The sequence below is a fragment of the Carlito syrichta genome, unplaced genomic scaffold, assembly GCF_000164805.1.
Source record: "Carlito syrichta isolate Samal-C Ts95f unplaced genomic scaffold, Tarsius_syrichta-2.0.1 Scaffold302543, whole genome shotgun sequence".
Lineage (NCBI taxonomy): Eukaryota > Metazoa > Chordata > Mammalia > Primates > Tarsiidae > Carlito > Carlito syrichta.
In genome coordinates, this window is record NW_007246639.1 from 108,687 (window position 1) to 127,258 (window position 18,572).

General features: G+C 36.8%; 1 protein-coding gene across 1 annotated transcript in view; it reads left to right on the plus strand.

Annotated features, from left to right (window-relative positions):
- The first annotated feature begins 408 nt into the window (after positions 1-408).
- Positions 409-18,572, plus strand: part of LOC103259159 (rho GTPase-activating protein 5) — a 92,487-nt gene continuing 74,323 nt past the window's right edge. The window contains exons 1-2 of the mRNA XM_021711740.1: positions 409-472; positions 13,694-17,575. Coding sequence (XP_021567415.1) covers positions 13,862-17,575 — 3,714 coding nt within the window. The 5' untranslated portion in view covers positions 409-472; positions 13,694-13,861. The remainder of the gene's footprint in view (positions 473-13,693; positions 17,576-18,572) is intronic.

Genomic DNA, 18,572 nt, shown 5'->3' on the forward strand with positions numbered 1-18,572 from the left:
GGCGGTGTCTGCGGGCCCGGGAGCTGCCGCTAACGAGTTCCACCTGGAAGGGGGAGGGGGCGGCGCGGGGCCGCGGAGACCCGGTCTCGGCCGCAAACTTGCACGCCGTTCCGAGGCTCGGCCCTTTCACTTTTCCTTGTCGCCCCGACTCCTCCCCGGGCTGTCTTCGCCGGGCTCCCATCTGCTGCTGAAGCCAGACGCGAGAAGTTGCCCTGTCGCCGCCCCGCAGGGTCCTGCCGGCGGGCTGCGGCCGGGGCGAGGCTTTGATCCGGAGTTTTCGCTGGAATAACCCCCGGATTCTTCCTCCGTCTCCACTACCGAAAAGTATCGGGGTGGGGGCGGGGAGCGGCGCGGGAGCGCGCGCGCACTTATCCACACACAAATACTCCCTCGCACCCTCCCTCCACGGCGTGATTAGAAATGCAGGCGAGGCGAGGCTCCGGCTGTCGTCGAGGCTGAAAGGTGCGGGGAAGTAAGGGCACTCGAAGGACGTCTAGTCGCCGTCCGAAAAAGTTGCGGGGCAGACGCTTACCCGTCTACCCTACGAACGGAAATCCGGCTTCGGCCGGTGCTTCATACGTGGGAATTCTGGAATCTTGAACCAGACCAAGATGGGCACACACATGAGCTCGTGTGCACGTTTTCACATGTAAATTCTCATTGGTCATTTGCTTTTTCCTTTGTGGTAGGTAGGAAACTTAAGTCTGAAAAAACGTTCGGTCTTAAGTGCAATGCGTCGTTGTATTTACTAGTCCTTTGCTTATGCTCCCTTCAACAGGTGTGTGCGGGGGTGGGGGGAGTTTGCCGGTTCCACTTAAAGCAAATCTTGAACCAGTGTTCAGATGGAAGGGAATATTAGGGATGTTTATGTGCATTGAGAGTTTCAGTCACTTTATGGACTATTGCTCTAAATCTCCATTGAATGGTTCTTCTAACAAAAATTTCTTCTAGATGCAGCTATTTGAAATTTGGATTAATAGTTTAACGATATATTATTAATGCTTGTTTGGAAATGTTTTAGTGTCAGTTTTGGTTTGTTCGCACTTTAACATGGTAAAACAGTATTGTTACTCAATGTTTTTAAATAAACGCACTAACGAATAGGCAATCTGCTAGACAATTTCCAGAGTAAGGTTTTACTTTCATTTTAAATTCCTTTCTCATTTTTTGCTTTTTCACCTATCCTTTGTAATTGACCCTCATTTCTTGTATTTGTATATAGCAGATGAAAGAGAGTGGTAAATGTGGGTCTCCCAAAACTTGAAAAGGCACTGGAAGAAGTGAATGCCCGGACATACCTGTGCTTTTAACTTTCAAGAGATAGAACTATTGATCTGATTGACTTAAAACAGAATCAGTCAGACTGTACAGATGATTGGATAGTTATTGATTTGTCTGTCTTGTGTAGGCTACATTTTAAAACCCAAGTCAGCATGTCTTATTTTACCATTCTTTGTACATTATTTATTAAGAGCATCGAAAAGTGAGGTGGGTTACACTTTGATGTAAGAATTGTCACAGTTCTGTTTATCAGTTTCTTAGTGTCTTCTCCCCACTTAAACTACTTTAGGAATTTAAAAAATACAATGCACAATTAATATCTTCATTCTGTCACATGGTACTTATTCTAAATGTTTTGAAAACAGTCTCCCCTCCCTTTTTCCTATTGGAAGGCACATTTAGTGGAAGGCTGATTTTAATATAATGATTCTTTTGGAGAAAATGAATTATTTAGACCTTGAAAGTCAGGATTTTTTTAAGGAATAAAATACTGTATTTACATTCCTTTTTAGATGCGAAGTTATGATTCAGCTTAGAATAATAGTTTTGTAACTCACTGTTTTAATTAAGGAAAAACTTCATATCTCACGAAGACTACTAAACTTTTTCAGCATTAGCAGGATGTATGGTAAGTGTTTGTCTCTAGGATTCACTTCAATATGAAATGGGATTTTCTTGCTTGCTACAGAATAGAATAAGTTTTGTCACAACTGTAGTTTCTATAGATACAGTTTTAAGAACTGTATATTCAGACTGTAAGATCCATAGTTTTTTCTTTGCACACCAAAAAGGTATGCAGTGATAGAATTGACTTAAGAAGCATTGGATAGTGTTCCATTTTAGTAATGTCTGTTCCTAAAAGTAATATACACCTAATATACTTTAAATGTAATATACACCTAAAATATACCAGGGGAACTTGATTTCTGAAAGAACTATGAAGAAACTTTGATAAAATAATCCATTATTTGGTCATTTGAAAAATGAATCTCTTGTTTAAGTTCAGGATTTGGTCAGTCATTTTATTGAACTAGCAAAAAGCATATTAGAAATTAAGAAAAATAGTTCAACACAAAGAATTTTAGGTATGGACTTTAATTGGTTTTTAAACACTTTTCCTTGGATTCCTATGGTTTTTTTTTCCCTAGATGCCTTGAAGCTTCCTCTGACAACTAGTCATCCCAAACCAGAGCAGCGTCTATTTTTATCTGCTAAATGTATTGTACTTAAGTATAAGAATTCCTTCTAAAAAGTTCATCTACTTTAAAAAAAAAAAAAATTGTAGCCAGGCTCGGTGGCTCAGTCTGTGAGCCCGCGGGTTCGAGACCCACCTGGGCAACTTGGTGAGACCTCATCTCCACAATAAATCAAAAATTAGCCAGGCATGGTAGTACGCACCTGTAGTTCCAGCTACTTGGAAGGCTGAGGTGGAAGGATCACTAGAGCCCAGCAGATCAAGGCTCCAATTCAAAAAAAAAAAAAAATTGTAAAACTTCTGATTTGTTGTTAATTAATTCACATTATCTTTATTTAGTATCTACTATGTGCCTGGTCCTGGGAGAACCAAGATAAATTAGAGATGTGTAGGTCAAGCTTTAGTTGGAGAGAGAGTAACTATAAAGGAGTAAATTAAAAGCACCAAGAGGTGCAGAAAAAAGAATGCCTATTTCTTTCAGGGTCTCTTTCAGAATCCTTCATAGAAGAAGAAACATTCTGAGTTTTAACTGCAAGGAGTTTTGAATGTAAGAGACAAAAAAGGATTAGTCTTTTTTTCACTGTGTTTTGGAAGTGGTCTACAAAGCCTTAGATTAGCAGTAAAATGAAGCATTGTTAATGTTTGGTCATACCTGTGTGTTTTACTTCTTAGAATTAGAACTGTTAGTGTACTTGGAAAAAAGTTATGTGTAACTTTGTAATTTCTTTTTTTTTTTTGAGTTGGAGTCTCACTCTGTTGCCCAGACTGGAGTGCAGTGGCCGCTCCCGGCCACCGCAGCCTGGATCTGCTGGGCTCCGGCAATCCTTCCACCTCAGCCTTCCAAGTAGCTGGAACTACAGGTGGGCGCTGCCACGCCCGGCTGATTTTTTGATTTATTGTAGAGATGAGGTCTCACCAAGTTGCCCAGGCAGGTCTCGAACCCACAGGCTCAGGCAATCCACTCACCTCAGCCTCCCAAGGCTTGGGATTACAGGCTGAGCCACTGAGCCTGGCTACTTTGTAATTCCATGGTTAAAATATGACTAATGTGTCAGCTAGATTCTCAAACTTTTCATCAAGAGTTAATGGTAAAAGTGTTTACTTTTCTGTCTTCAGATTAGATTTAGCCTATTTTATTATCCCTGACCAATATATTATTGAGCAGCTAGGCACTGTGAGTGATACAAGGAGTGTAAAATACTGCTTCCTTAAAAGAGCTTATAACTTGTGGAGTGAGAGAGCTCAATTTAGGAATATGAACTTTGGGCGCTACATACTGATTTAAAAATTGGTATACGTGAATTTAGATAAAGGAGTTATTATTTGGAAGTAGTGCAGGATTGGAATAGTGAGGGGGAAAATAGACATTTAGGTAAGTTAATGACAGTGTAGACCAAAAGCACAAGGAAGTGGAGGATCGATCAGTAGGTGAGGAGAAAATATAAGGTAAAAATACAAGAGCATCAGTTTGATGATGATGCAGAGGTCCTCAAACTTTTAAAACAGGGGGCCAGTTCACTGTCCCTCAGACCGTTGGAGGGGCAGACTATAGTTAAAAAAAAAAAAAACTATGAACAAATTCCTTTTTTTTTTTTTTCCCCGACTCAGAATTGTATGTTTCTTTTTATACTTTTCAGAGCCAAAGTAATACCTCTTTTTATTTTTTTAAGAGAACTAGTAGAAAATTGACTTCCTATGATCTGGGGAATTGAAAGATACAGATTTCTATTCTTCTGAATTAATGAAGTATATTATTCTTAAGATATTTCTTGATAAAATAAGAGTATTACCTCAAATGGTCTTGTAGATAATTTTAAATTTTTGTAACTAATCTTGACTTTGCCTCGTTTTATTATTGTAGTTTTGTCTTTGGAAACAACACCTGAAACTCAGGTGATACCGCCATCTGTTGCCAAAACTGACTAGTTTTTCACTAAGAAACTCGATTGTCTTTTATTTCTTATGTCTAGTAGCTAGTCACCAAGCTCTCTTTATCTTGGACTACTCTTCAATTCTGTAATAGTAGTGCTTCAAGCCTACAGTATTTGTCTATCTCTTGGGCTTTGTGTCTCACCAAATCCAATCTTGTATTCCATTTCTAGACAAATCTGTAGCAGCTCCCTGTTGCTTATTACAAGGTCTGACTTCTGTTTGCTTAGTCATATCTTTCTTGTGTGTGTGTGTGTGTGTGTGTGTTGGGGGTCTCTGTGGCCCAGGCTTGAGTGCAGTGGCGTGATCACAGCTCACCATAGCCTTGACCTTCTGGGTGCAGGCAATCCTTCTGCCTTGGCCTCTCAAGTAGCTGGGACTACAGGTATGTACCACCATACTCAGCTAATTTTTTGATTTTTTTTTTTTTTTTTTTGTAGAGATGAGGACTTGCTCTATCGCCCCAGGCTGGTCTCAAACTCCTGGGCTCAAGCAGTGTTCCTACATCAGCCTTTCAGAGTGCTGGGCTACCATGCCTGGATGCTTAATCATATCTTATATGTGCAGCCATATATCTCTACAACATGGTTACTGTGCTCAGTCACTCTATCCTAATCACATACCTGGAACAACTTCTCTTTTAAATCCAAATCCAGTCTATTTTTTAAGGTTCACTCAAATACTTTTTCTTCATTGAAACTAATTTTTTTTGAGACAAAGTCGTGCTTTGCTGCTCAGACTGGAGTGCAGTGGTGCTATCATAGTTCACTGCCGCCTCGAACTCCTGGCCTCAAGCGGTCCTTCTGCCTCAGCCTCTTGAGTAGCAGGGAATACTGGCATGCATCACTATGTCTGACTGATGTTTTCATTTTGTAGAGATGATGTCTCACTATGATGCCCAGGGTGGTCTTGAACTCCTGGTCTCAAACGATCTTCCTGCCTTGGCCTCCCAGTGTGCTGGGATTACAGGTGTGAGCCACCGCACTCAGCCATTAAAACTTAATCTATTTCAGGGGTCTGCAAACTATGGCTTCTGGGGCAAATATGGCCTGTTGCCTGTTTTTGTATAATGACTTTATACATTTTGAAATGGTTGGGGAAAATTTATATATATATATATATATATATATATATATATATATATATATGAAATTTAAATTTCAGTGTCCCTAAATAAAATTATGTTGCAATACAACCATCAACCATGGTCATTCATTTAAGTATAGTCTGTGACTGCTATTGCACTATGATGGCAGAGTTGAGTAGTATGACAAACACTGTGCAGCTTGCAAAGCCTAAAATATGTACTGCCTGCCTGGCCCTTTACAAGAAAGTTTTCCAAACCCTGATCTATTTCAACTTGTGCTTAATGTTTCATTTCTTTGAATGCCTATTGCTTTTATCAGTACCATGGTATAGCACATTGACTTTATCTCCTCAACTGTGGTACTATAAAGCTTCTTAAAAATATAATGTGGAAGGTGCTTTTCAACCTTTTTCCCCCCTTAGTCCATACTTCCTTTTAAGTTTATACCCCTCCTGAAATTCTTATTTAACCTCTTAATGTTCCCATCACTAAGTGTTAACCCTTATCTGATATTTGTATAATGAAATGGATGGGTCCTCTCCTGTATAGCATTATAATATTGAATGTCAAGTTATGCCCTTCCCTTCACTTCTCAGTTCTCCAAGGTGGAAAGAGAAGCAGTTAGACACTGGAAGGGAGGTGAACCTATTCATAGTACTGGTTGAGTGGACTTCCTCTCTACATACCTTTGTACCTTCAAAACCTCTGACATAAAGCTAAGTAGATAGTAGCTAAGCACAGTAAATACTTTGGGTTGTTTACACAGGTTGATATAAATGGGATGACCTTTGGTTCTTCTTTTTCACCACAGAATAAGGAAATGGACTGGAAAATGGACTAGAAGTGTTTGAAATGACTTTCACAACTTAGCCTCAGGGACATAACATGTTATCAGAGGAGGGTGTAGATTAAATATTAGGGTAAGTAGGTAGCCTCTTTGGGAATAGTTTTGGTTGTTGGTTTTCACATATTTTCAGCAGTGAAGCTTTTTCAGACAATAACTTGAAATAGCAAAAGATAAAAATGAATGAAAGTAGAATTACCTTTACTGAGTAGGGCTTGGGGAGCTCCCAGAGTACTGTTTACTTGGCCCCTCCTTAAAGCACTTCCATCATATCTTTGGGCTTACTGTTCATTAACCCATATTGTGTGTTAATGATCAAATTATAGTCTTGGGTGCCAAAAAACTGGGCTCTTTATATTCGAATATTCTGCTATGCTATACTATATGGGCCATAGTAGTATGTGATTTTTGTAAATTGTGGTTAGATCAGGATTGTCTAGTGGTTTCGTAGCTGAGTGTTCTGAACCTGGAGATTGATTCATTTATTCATCAAATATTTGTTGAGCACTCACTATGTGCCAAGCACTGTTTTTTGTCTTGGAAATAATGGTAAACAACAAAACAAAATCCTAATGCTTCCAGGTTATTTAGTCACTACATAAATTGTTGAAATTTTTGGTTTACTCTCTTTTTATTCACCTGATTATTGTCTTGTCTGAAGACTAATTGATAGGAATAATAACTTTTTAGGGATCCTTTCAACATAAAGATTGTGGTAGAAACCTTGATTCAAAGAAAATATTATGGAATATGAGTGACTATCTTACTGGTATTACACTGTTGAATTACTTAGTTATCTTATGTATGCTAAAATGATTTTTTTTCTTTTTTTCTCCCTTTTCACAGCATCTGTAAATTCGTCATTGAGAATTAGCATCATTAAGAAAAGTAATATATCGATATTACACTATTCATTTTTTTAGTGTGCAGTTGATTTTTTGAATTCTTAAATGATTTCAGACAAATATGCTTAGGATTGTGAAATATGTGATAATCTTTGGGCTTGCATCTGTCACTTTTGAATATTTGTTTATATAAGAAATCTTTTATATATTTGATTTAAAGAAAATTGAGCATAATTACAAAGCCCCTTTGGTGTTAACAGGTCTTGGAAATGTAATTTCCTTAATACATTTTTGTGATTTTAAAAAAGTAAGCAGCCAAATACTTTGAATGGTTCCAATTGTCTTTGGAGTTATTCTCATCTTTGTTTTTGAAAAATTTTTTTAGGTGTCATAAATGAAAATTAGATTATTATTCTAACCAAATAGTGTATAGATCACAGTTATTATAGATCATAGTTAGCCTTCATTGTGATGATTTCACTTTTGACTAAATATTTTACTGTATTGGTTAGAATTCATGTGATTATTGACTAGCTGTTATTTGGGAGGCACTGTTGTAAGGCTTCAGGGATATATTGGTAAAATAAAGATTTGTGCCTTTGTGACTCTTTCATTAAACCTGGAGTAAAATGGGGAGAGGGATAGTGTAAATGACAATAAAGAAATAAGTTGCAGTAAGTTAGGAGTGGAGGCTTTTGGAGGTATTGGAAAAAGTAAGTGCAAAGGCAAGAACATGCTTAGCATGTTATGTTCCTCTGTGTGACTGGAGCAAAATGAGAATGGGAAAGAATAGTCTTAGAGTAGACCAGAGAAATAAGAGAGGTCTGGAGAAGGCAGATCTTGTAATACGCCATTGAAAGAATTGGCTTTTGCTTTTAGTAGTACTTGAGAGGTTTAAACAGAATGAGAGACTCTGACTTTTTTTTATTTATTTGTTTATTTGTGTGTTTGTTTTCTGAGTTGGAATCACACTCTTGTCACCCAGACTGGAGTGCAGTGACACACTCAATTGCCACCGCAGCCTTGATCTGCAGGGTTTAGGCGATTCTTCTGCCTCAGCCTTCCAAGTAGCTGGAACTACAGATGCACGCCACTACGTCTGGCTAGTTTTTGTGATTTATTGTAGAGACGAGGTCTCACCAAGTTACCCAGGCTTGTCTCGAATCCGCGGGCTCAGGCAGTCCTCTCCTTGGCTTCCCAAAGTGCTGGGATTACAGGCTGAGCCACTGTGCCTGGCCCTAACTTATGTTTTAAAAGGAACACTGGCTGCTCTGATATGGATAGACTGGGGACAGGAAGCAGGAGTGAAACAGAAATTAATTTGGAAGACTTCGGAGTAATCTTGGACCAGAGATAAATATATATATATTTTTTGAGTTGGAGTCTCACTCTGTCACCCAGACTGGAGTGCCGTGGCTGCTCCCGGCCACCGTATCCTTGACCTGCTGGGCTCTGGAGATCCTTCCGCCTCAGCCTTCCAAGTAGCTGGAGCTACAGGCACACGCTACCACGCCCGGCTAATTTTTGATTTATTGTAGAGATGCGGTCTTGCCAAGTTGCCCAGGCGGGTCTCGAACCCACGGGCTCAGGCAGTCCACTCACCTCAGCCTCCCAAAGGCGCGGGATTACAGGCTGAGCCACTGAGCCCAGCTGGACCAGAGATATTGATGGGTGGGGTTATAACAGTAAAGATAGAAAAAACTGGTACATTGTGGATATGTTTTGAAGATATGGGCAATAGGAATTTCCTGTACAGTATAATAATTTAAAAGCATAAAATATTTTAAAAATTATGTCTTTTATGAATGCATGAAAAGGTACAAAACTGTTTTAGTTTCAGTCCTGAATTGCTAAGACTGTTTTTTTCATTTTTCTAGAGTCCTTGTAGAACTTTTTAATTTGCAAAAAGCTAGTTAATATTAGTAAAACCTTATTAAAAGGTTCATGTACTGTTTGAATAGTTTAATAAAATATCTAAGAAAACTTAGTTATGGAGATAGCTTTATTTTGACAGATAGTTGTAGCGCAGTTTCACCGAAATACATGCACTGTCAGTAATTTCTGAAAGGATACATAACTAGACATTTCTTGAAATACACTAAAGTTTATAAAATAATCTTAAAAGCAAAATGAGAGACTGCTTTGCAGATGATTAAAAGCAGTACTGTTGCTTAAGAAAATAAAAGATTGGGCATAAAGACCCTTTCATCCTAACCTTATTACTTCAGGTAAGGTCATCACTACTTTTCTCTTGGTTTCTTCATCAGGAAAAATAAATATGATACTAGGTATTATGAGAATAAGTGTATGAAAGTAAACTTGCATTAAAAATAGAAAAGATATGCATGATTGATATCAGATATTACTATTAAGCATATTTGAATGTAATTTTCTAATCAAGCAACCCACATATAGCTGAAGACATTGACCATTAGTTTATTAGTGAGCCAATGGGTAATTCCTGTATATGTAAACTATCCTAGTCTTTGAAATGGAATTCCCTTATAATCAACTTCATGAGATCTATTGTTCTCCCTTGAGGTAGCAGTACCATACTCACCCAGATAAATAGCAAAATCCTTTTGAGGGCAAAGTGACAATTTTTTTCTATTCTAGGGTTTCTCAAACTTTTTTTTTTTAAATTTGAAAACACTTTTTTCAAACTAAAGCATCTGAATTAAGTAAACCTATAAATCAGATAAGAAAGGCACTCCTCTGGTGAGAGTTGCAAGGAAAGAGCAACTATTTTTGCTCGGCATTCTTCTTTTCACCTCTAGGTGGAAGAATTTTTCCACCATAGTTTGAAAATTACTGTATGGTGACTCATAGCATAAGTTCTAAAGCTGACTTCAAGATACCAGCAGGTAGTCCCTGACAGCATTGTTAGGAGGACATGGATGTTCATCACTGTATCTAATTGACATTTTACTGTGAATTAGTGTGAAAACTTTAGAAGTCATGCAAAACTACTTTATTTTTTAGTTAAACTTTAACATTAGAGACTGCCACTATCAGATTAATTTTAGGGTATGTTGAAGCCTTAGTATTAAAATTTAACCTCATTATAATAAAAGTTTTATTTCTCTCAGATAAAAAGCCTTGCAGTTTTCAGTGACCAATGAAAGGGTGATGATTTAATGCCTCCACTCTATTTCATTTTAAGATCCTTTTCTTTCTGAAACTTAAAAAAAAATATTTTATGATAGAGTGTTTTCAGTTGTATTCTACCTTTCTATATTGTTATAGAGTTTATCTGAGTATCCAGAATTATATTATTTGAGTAAATATATATAGGAAATTAATAAGGATGTGACTGGTATTTTAAGGATTATGTTTGCAATTGAAAAAATACAATACTCAGATCCTTGCTATATTGTATGGTTATTTTTCTATTAGCCAGTCTGTGTTTCTTAAACTGGAAGGCAAGGGATGGTCTTACATATTTTTTAATTACTCTTCGTTTTCAGAATAAATGCTTGTTTAATAAAAAGTTATATTTGATTATGCAGTTTTAATGTTTGTACTATCTAAAGTAGAAACTCCCCAGAGTAATCACTGGATAAGTTTTTGTTTTGTTTTGTTTTTGATGTACTTTTTAAAAGTATATCATCTGCAGATGTCATTTTTCTAGTTAAATAAAAGAGTATATCTTGCATAAGTATTCTACTGTGTTTTCAATGTTTTCCATAATTGTTAGCTATAGAATCATTGTGCTATTATCACGTAATAAGTTCCCTTTCTATCACTGTGTATATAACTTGGTTGTCCAGTTTATAATACACTGTTTTTCCTTCTGTAAATGTCCACAGAAAGTAGTTTAACTGTTCTCTTACACAGCTGAAAGAATGTTAAGCTTTATGCTAGGTGCAAATACTCAGTTTGACTGGATTAAGAGTTCTAAAAATTTCACTTAATAGAAAAAAGTTTACATAAGGATTACATTGGACTGCCCCAATGTCCTTTACTACTTTTTTGTTGCGTATACTACTGACACATAAACATTTGTAAGTCATAAGTCTGATCACATCATTTTTCTTAAGTTTTAAACAACTTCTACAAGTTTCAATATGCAGATTAAGAAATGGAACGTATATATGTGTGTGTGTGTGTGTGTGTGTGTGTGTGTGTGTGTGTGTGTACATATATATAGAGAGAGAGAGAGAGACAGAGAGAGAGAGACAGACAGAGACAGGATTTCACTTTGTCACCCAGTGGCATGATTCTGGCTCACTACAGCCTCGACCTCCTGGCCTCAAGTGATCCTCCTGACTTAGCTACTTGAGTAACTAGGACTTCAGGCATAAGTCCTAAGCCACCACACCTGGCTAATTTTTTTTTTTTTTTTTTTTTGGTAAAGACAAGATCTTGCTATGTTGCCCATATTGGTTTCTCCTGGCCTCAAAACAATTATCTCACTTTAGCATCCCAAAGTACTGGTATTACAGGTGTGAGCCACTGCATCTGGTCTGGAACTAATATTTATTAAGTCCCCTTTGTTTGCTGGGTACTTGGGTATCTTACATTTAAAAAGTGATTTAGTTCTTAAACTTGTATAGATATGCATCCTTGTTTTATAGATGAAAGAACCATGTCTTAAGAGGTTTAGGGATTTACTGTTGTCATCAACTATTAAATGCTAGGAATTGGATTTTGAAATCAGTTCTGTTTATACATGGTTTCCTTGTGTTGCTGCTTTAACATGATAATATTTTATGTGTTACAAAAGTGAACCTAATATATATTTTGCTTGACTATCAGATGGCTGGTTGTTAAAATTAATATTTAATTGAGGTTGATAGAATAAACTTCTAAAATAGAACAATAATTTTATTTTATTCTTAAAAATTACATATTATAACTTTACCAGAAATATTAGTCAAGATTTTAAATTACAAGATCAATTTCTCTTCACCATTAATTGGTATAGCACATATGCAGTATAATTGAAATAGATGGTTACTTGCAATGGAAGTTGATGGACAAGCCAGGTGTTTGGAGGAGAGAGGCAGAGGGGGTTTTTTCTTGTCTTAGGTGTTCTTCTTTGTTACATGTTATAGTCTTTATTTTGTCTGCATTGAAGGTAATTTTCACATGTATTGATGCATATTACTGTATTTTTTTGTCCTAGCTTATGAAATTTTGAGGTGGTAGCAATGATGTATTGCCTCTAAAGAATGTGAAGAATCTCCAGATAAAGCTTTTTTAAAAGACTGGTTCATTGCTTGCATGTAAATAAATAATCAAAATTAAATTTTATGCATTTCTTAAAAGTTAGCTGTTGCTAGCATTTAAAACAATTCTAAAAGATTGTCTTAAATATATAATCTTAAAATTATTTAGCTTGGTATTACTCAAAATGTGGTCCATGAGCTCTTTGTAACTACCCTGGGAGAGAATAAATCCAGAAATTAACATTTTGGGACAATTTTGGCAATCATTTTTGTCTCTTGATTTTAATTTTAAAGTAGGACTTGGGAGCCGGGCTCGGTGGCTCAGCCTGTAATCCCGTGCCTTTGGGTGGCTGAGGTGAGTGGATTGCCTGAGCCCGCGGGTTCAAGACCCGCCTGGGCAGCGAGATCTCATCTCTACAATAAATCAAAAAATCAGCCGGGTGTGGTAGCGCTTGCCTGTAATTCCGGCTACTTGAAAGGCTGAGGCGAAAGGATCACCGGAACCCAGCGGGTCGAGGCTGCGGTGGCCAGGAGCGGCCACTGCACTCCAGTCTGGGCGACAGAGTGAGACTCCAACTCAAAAAAAAAAACAAAAAATAAAATAGGACTTGGAATTTTTAAAATTTTCACTTACATTTTGCAGTTGGTTTTATAGATTTGAAATAAAAGTTTTTTAACCTTAGCTTGAGAAGCACTGATCTATATTAATCTGTTGTGATTTATATTAACTGTCCACTTATTTCTGTTTCTCTGTTTATTTCTTAATTGTTTTGAGGCATAAAGTTTGACAGATTTCAAATGCAAGAGCATGTTGAGATTTACTGAAATTAAAAAAAAAATTCTAAAGTCCTGTTAAATTTTTATGAAATTCTATTTTAGGGAATACATTTCAAGGAGCCCTATAATAGAAAGCAGGTTGTTTTGTATTTTTGAAAGTTGTGAGGCAGTTGTTAAGGCAACTTGTACATTTTAGTTATCACCAGTGTAGCCTCCGTCACAGAACATAGGAAAATTAAAGGAACAGAAAGGACTAGTTATTTTCTCAAACTCAAAGGAAGTAATTAGAAACAAATTGCATATTTGGTTAGTAGAGATTTATTTTTAAGTTTGTGGAACCTTACATTAGGTTTTGTATTTAATAATTTTAATTGTTTGGTTTGTCTTAAATCTTGAGGTCCTTTTGTGTTTATAACAGCAAATCACAAACTTGTTTATGTGATTTCTTAAAATACATGCAACATCATTACTTTGCATGGTGCCTTGTTATGAACATCTTAAATATGTGAAATTCAGTGTATGTAATTCATGATTAAGATTTTCTTTTCCCCCTCTTCTTTCTAGGAAGATGATTCATATGATCTTGAAGACCTTTCTGCACAGAAATGAGGGAAATACAAACAACCAAATATAGTTCTGAAATTCGGGATCTATACTTTGAGATGATTTTATTTTCAGAATGAGAAGTATATCTGGTTACCTTTATGAATGTAGAGACATGAGAAGAGAGTTATGATGGCAAAAAACAAAGAGCCTCGTCCCCCATCCTATACTATCAGTGTAGTTGGACTCTCTGGGACTGAAAAAGACAAAGGTAACTGTGGAGTTGGAAAGTCTTGTTTGTGCAATCGATTTGTACGCTCAAAAGCAGATGAATATTATCCAGAGCATACTTCTGTGCTTAGCACCATTGACTTTGGAGGACGAGTGGTAAACAATGATCACTTTTTGTACTGGGGTGACATAACACAAAATGGTGAAGACGGAGTAGAATGCAGAATTCATGTCATTGAACAAACAGAGTTTATTGATGACCAGACTTTCTTGCCTCATCGGAGTACGAATTTACAACCATATATAAAACGTGCAGCTGCCTCTAAATTGCAGTCAGCAGAAAAACTAATGTACATTTGCACTGATCAACTGGGCTTGGAGCAAGACTTTGAACAGAAGCAAATGCCTGAAGGGAAGCTCAATGTAGATGGATTTTTATTATGCATTGATGTCAGTCAGGGATGCAATAGGAAGTTTGATGATCAACTTAAGTTTGTGAATAACCTTTTTGTCCAGCTATCAAAATCAAAAAAGCCTGTAATAATAGCAGCAACTAAATGTGATGAATGCGTGGACCATTATCTTAGAGAAGTTCAGGCATTTGCTTCAAATAAAAAGAACCTTCTTGTGGTGGAAACATCAGCACGATTTAATGTCAACATTGAAACATGTTTCACTGCACTGGTACAAATGTTGGATAAAACTCGTGGCAAGCCTAAAATTATTCCCTATCTGGATGCTTATAAAACACAGAGACAACTTGTTGTCACAGCAACAGATAAGTTTGAAAAACTTGTGCAGACTGTGAGAGATTATCATGCAACTTGGAAAACCGTTAGTAATAAATTAAAAAATCATCCTGATTATGAAGAATACATCAACTTAGAAGGAACAAGAAAGGCCAGGAATACGTTCTCAAAACACATAGAACAACTTAAACAGGAACATATAAGAAAAAGGAGAGAAGAATATATAAATACTTTACCAAGAGCTTTTAACACTCTTTTGCCAAATCTGGAAGAGATCGAACATTTGAATTGGTCAGAAGCTTTGAAGTTAATGGAAAAGAGAACAGAATTCCAGTTATGTTTTGTGGTGCTAGAAAAAACACCTTGGGATGAAACTGACCATATAGACAAAATTAATGATAGACGGATCCCATTTGACCTCCTGAGCACTTTAGAAGCTGAAAAAGTCTATCAGAACCATGTACAACATCTAATATCAGAGAAGAGGAGGGTAGAAATGAAGGAAAAATTCAAAAAGACGCTGGAAAAGATTCAGTTCATTTCACCTGGGCAGCCATGGGAGGAGGTTATGTGCTTTGTTATGGAGGATGAAGCCTTCAAGTATATTACTGAGACTGATAGTAAAGAGGTGTATGGTAGACATCAGCGAGAAATAGTTGAAAAAGCCAAAGAAGAGTTTCAGGAAATGCTTTTTGAGCATTCTGAGCTTTTTTATGATTTAGATCTTAATGCAACACCTAGTTCAGATAAAATGAGTGAAATTCATACAGTTCTGAGTGAAGAACCTAGATATAAAGCTTTACAGAAACTTGCACCTGATAGGGAATCTCTTCTACTTAAGCATATAGGATTTGTTTATCATCCCACTAAAGAAACATGTCTTAGTGGCCAAAATTGTACAGACATTAAAGTGGAGCAGTTACTTGCCAGTAGCCTTTTACAGTTAGATCATGGGCGCTTACGGTTGTATCATGATAGTACCAGTATAGATAAAGTTAACCTTTTTATTTTAGGGAAGGATGGCCTTGCCCAAGAACTGGCAAATGAGATAAGGACACAATCCACTGATGATGAGTATGCCTTAGATGGAAGAATTTATGAACTTGATCTTCGACCGGTTGATGCCAAATCGCCTTACTTTTTGAGTCAGTTATGGACTGCCGCCTTTAAACCACATGGGTGCTTCTGTGTGTTTAATTCCATTGAGTCATTGAGTTTTATTGGAGAATTTATTGGAAAAATAAGAACTGAAGCTTCTCAGATAAGAAAAGATAAATACATGGCTAATCTTCCATTTACATTAATTCTGGCTAATCAGAGAGATTCCATTAGTAAGAATCTACCAATTCTCAGGCACCAAGGGCAGCAGTTGGCAAACAAGTTACAGTGTCCTTTTGTAGATGTACCTGCTGGTACATATCCTCGTAAATTTAATGAAACCCAAATAAAGCAAGCTCTGAGAGGAGTATTGGAATCAGTTAAACACAATTTGGATGTGGTAAGCCCAGTTCCTGCCAATAAGGATGTATCAGAAGCTGACTTGAGGATTGTCATGTGTGCCATGTGTGGTGATCCATTTAGTGTGGACCTTATTCTTTCACCCTTCCTTGATTCTCATTCTTGCAGTGCTGCTCAAGCTGGACAGAATAATTCCCTAATGCTTGATAAAATCATTGGTGAAAAAAGAAGACGGATACAGATCACAATATTATCATACCACTCTTCAATTGGAGTAAGAAAAGATGAACTGGTTCATGGGTATATATTAGTATACTCTGCCAAACGGAAAGCATCAATGGGAATGCTTCGAGCATTTCTATCAGAAGTTCAAGACACCATTCCTGTACAACTAGTGGCAGTTACAGACAGCCAAGCAGATTTTTTTGAAAATGAGGCTATCAAGGAGTTAATGACTGAGGGGGAACACATTGCAACTGAGATCACTGCTAAATTTACGGCACTGTATTCTTTATCTCAGTATCATCGGCAAACTGAAGTCTTTACTCTTTTTTTTAGTGATGTTCTAGAGAAAAAAAATATGATAGAAAATTCCTATTTGTCTGATAATACAAGGGAATTAACCCATCAAAGTGAAGACGTTTTTCTACCATCTCCCAGAGACTGTTTTCCCTATAACAACTACCCTGATTCAGATGATGACACAGAAGCACCACCTCCTTATAGCCCAATTGGGGATGATGTACAGTTGCTTCCAACACCTAGTGACCGTTCCAGATATAGGTTAGATTTGGAAGGAAATGAATATCCTATTCATAGTACCCCAAACTGTCATGACCATGAACGTAACCATAAAGTGCCTCCACCTATTAAACCTAAACCAGTTGTACCTAAGACGAATGTGAAAAAATTGGATCCAAACCTTTTAAAAACAATTGAAGCTGGTATTGGTAAAAATCCAAGAAAACAGACTTCCCGGGTACCTTTGGCACATCCTGAAGATATGGATCCTTCAGATAACTACGCAGAACCCATTGATACAATTTTCAAACAGAAGGCCTATTCTGATGAGATTTATGTTGTCCCAGATGATAGTCAGAATCGTATTAAAATTCGAAACTCATTTGTAAATAACACACAAGGAGATGAAGAAAATGGATTTTCTGATAGAACCTCAAAAAGTCACGGGGAACGGAGGCCTTCAAAATACAAATATAAATCTAAAACCTTGTTTAGTAAAGCCAAGTCATATTATAGAAGAACACATTCAGATGCAAGTGATGATGAGGCTTTTACAACTAAAGCAAAAAGAAAGGGAAGACATCGTGGAAGTGAAGAAGATCCACTTCTTTCTCCTGTTGAAACTTGGAAAGGTGGTATTGATAATCCTGCAATCACTTCCGACCAGGAGTTAGATGATAAGAAGATGAAGAAGAAAATCCATAAGGTTAAAGAAGATAAAAAGGTAAGTTTAATTTATGGTCAGTGATTTTTATGAAGATGTTTGTTTTTGCCTTTTAAAATATATTTTTTTAAGATAATAGATTTGAGGTCGTGTTAAAACTTAGACTGTCTTATTCATTCTGTGCATGTAATTAGTAGCCTTTTAAAATTTTCTGAATATTTGTGGGGACAAATTATTTTTTATTGTAGTGCATTTTGTTTGTGCTTTATTTGGGATAGAAGTTTCATTCCATATTCTTCAACACAAAAATTCAGGTGAATATGTTATTCTTTTTACAGAAACCCAGATATGAAGTGATTTTTGTTCTTTTTCAACTTGTAAAACTTTTTGTGTTTTTTCTTTCTGATCTACCAGTTTTGTAGTATTAATTTGACACATCTGTCTCACACAAGGATATTAATAATACAGTACAGCTGTAACTGATTACAGTCTTGGGTATTTATTAACTTTTCCAGGCAGCTTCTTTGTGGATGGTGATATACTGCCTGAAGATATGCAGAAAGGTTTCTGAAATTTGAATTGTAGCATTATGACCAGATAGCAAATTTTTTAAAAAAATCTCTTTTTCAGTACCTAAATATGTATGCTGTTAAAGTTATATCTAATAATTTATATTTTCATTAGATATTTTTCACAGTGGTAATTTAGCAACTTCACTTCTAATATTTTTTCTTTTTTAAATCGGAGTCTCATGCTGGTTAGGCTGGAGTGCAGTGGCACACTGCAGCCTCAACCTGCTGGGCTCAGGTGATCCTTCCACCTTAGCCTTCCAATTAGCTGGAACCAAAGGCGTGCACCACCTCATCCAGCTAATTTTTTTGTTTTATTGTAGAGATGAGGTCTCGCCAAGTTGCCCAGTCTGGTCTTGGACCCCTGGGCTTAGGCAGTCCTCTTGCCTCCACCTCCCAAAGTGCCTGGCTCACTTCTAATGTTATTTGACACTTATGGCACACAAACTTTTATTCAAGGATTTGATGGTCTTAAAATAGCATTCAGT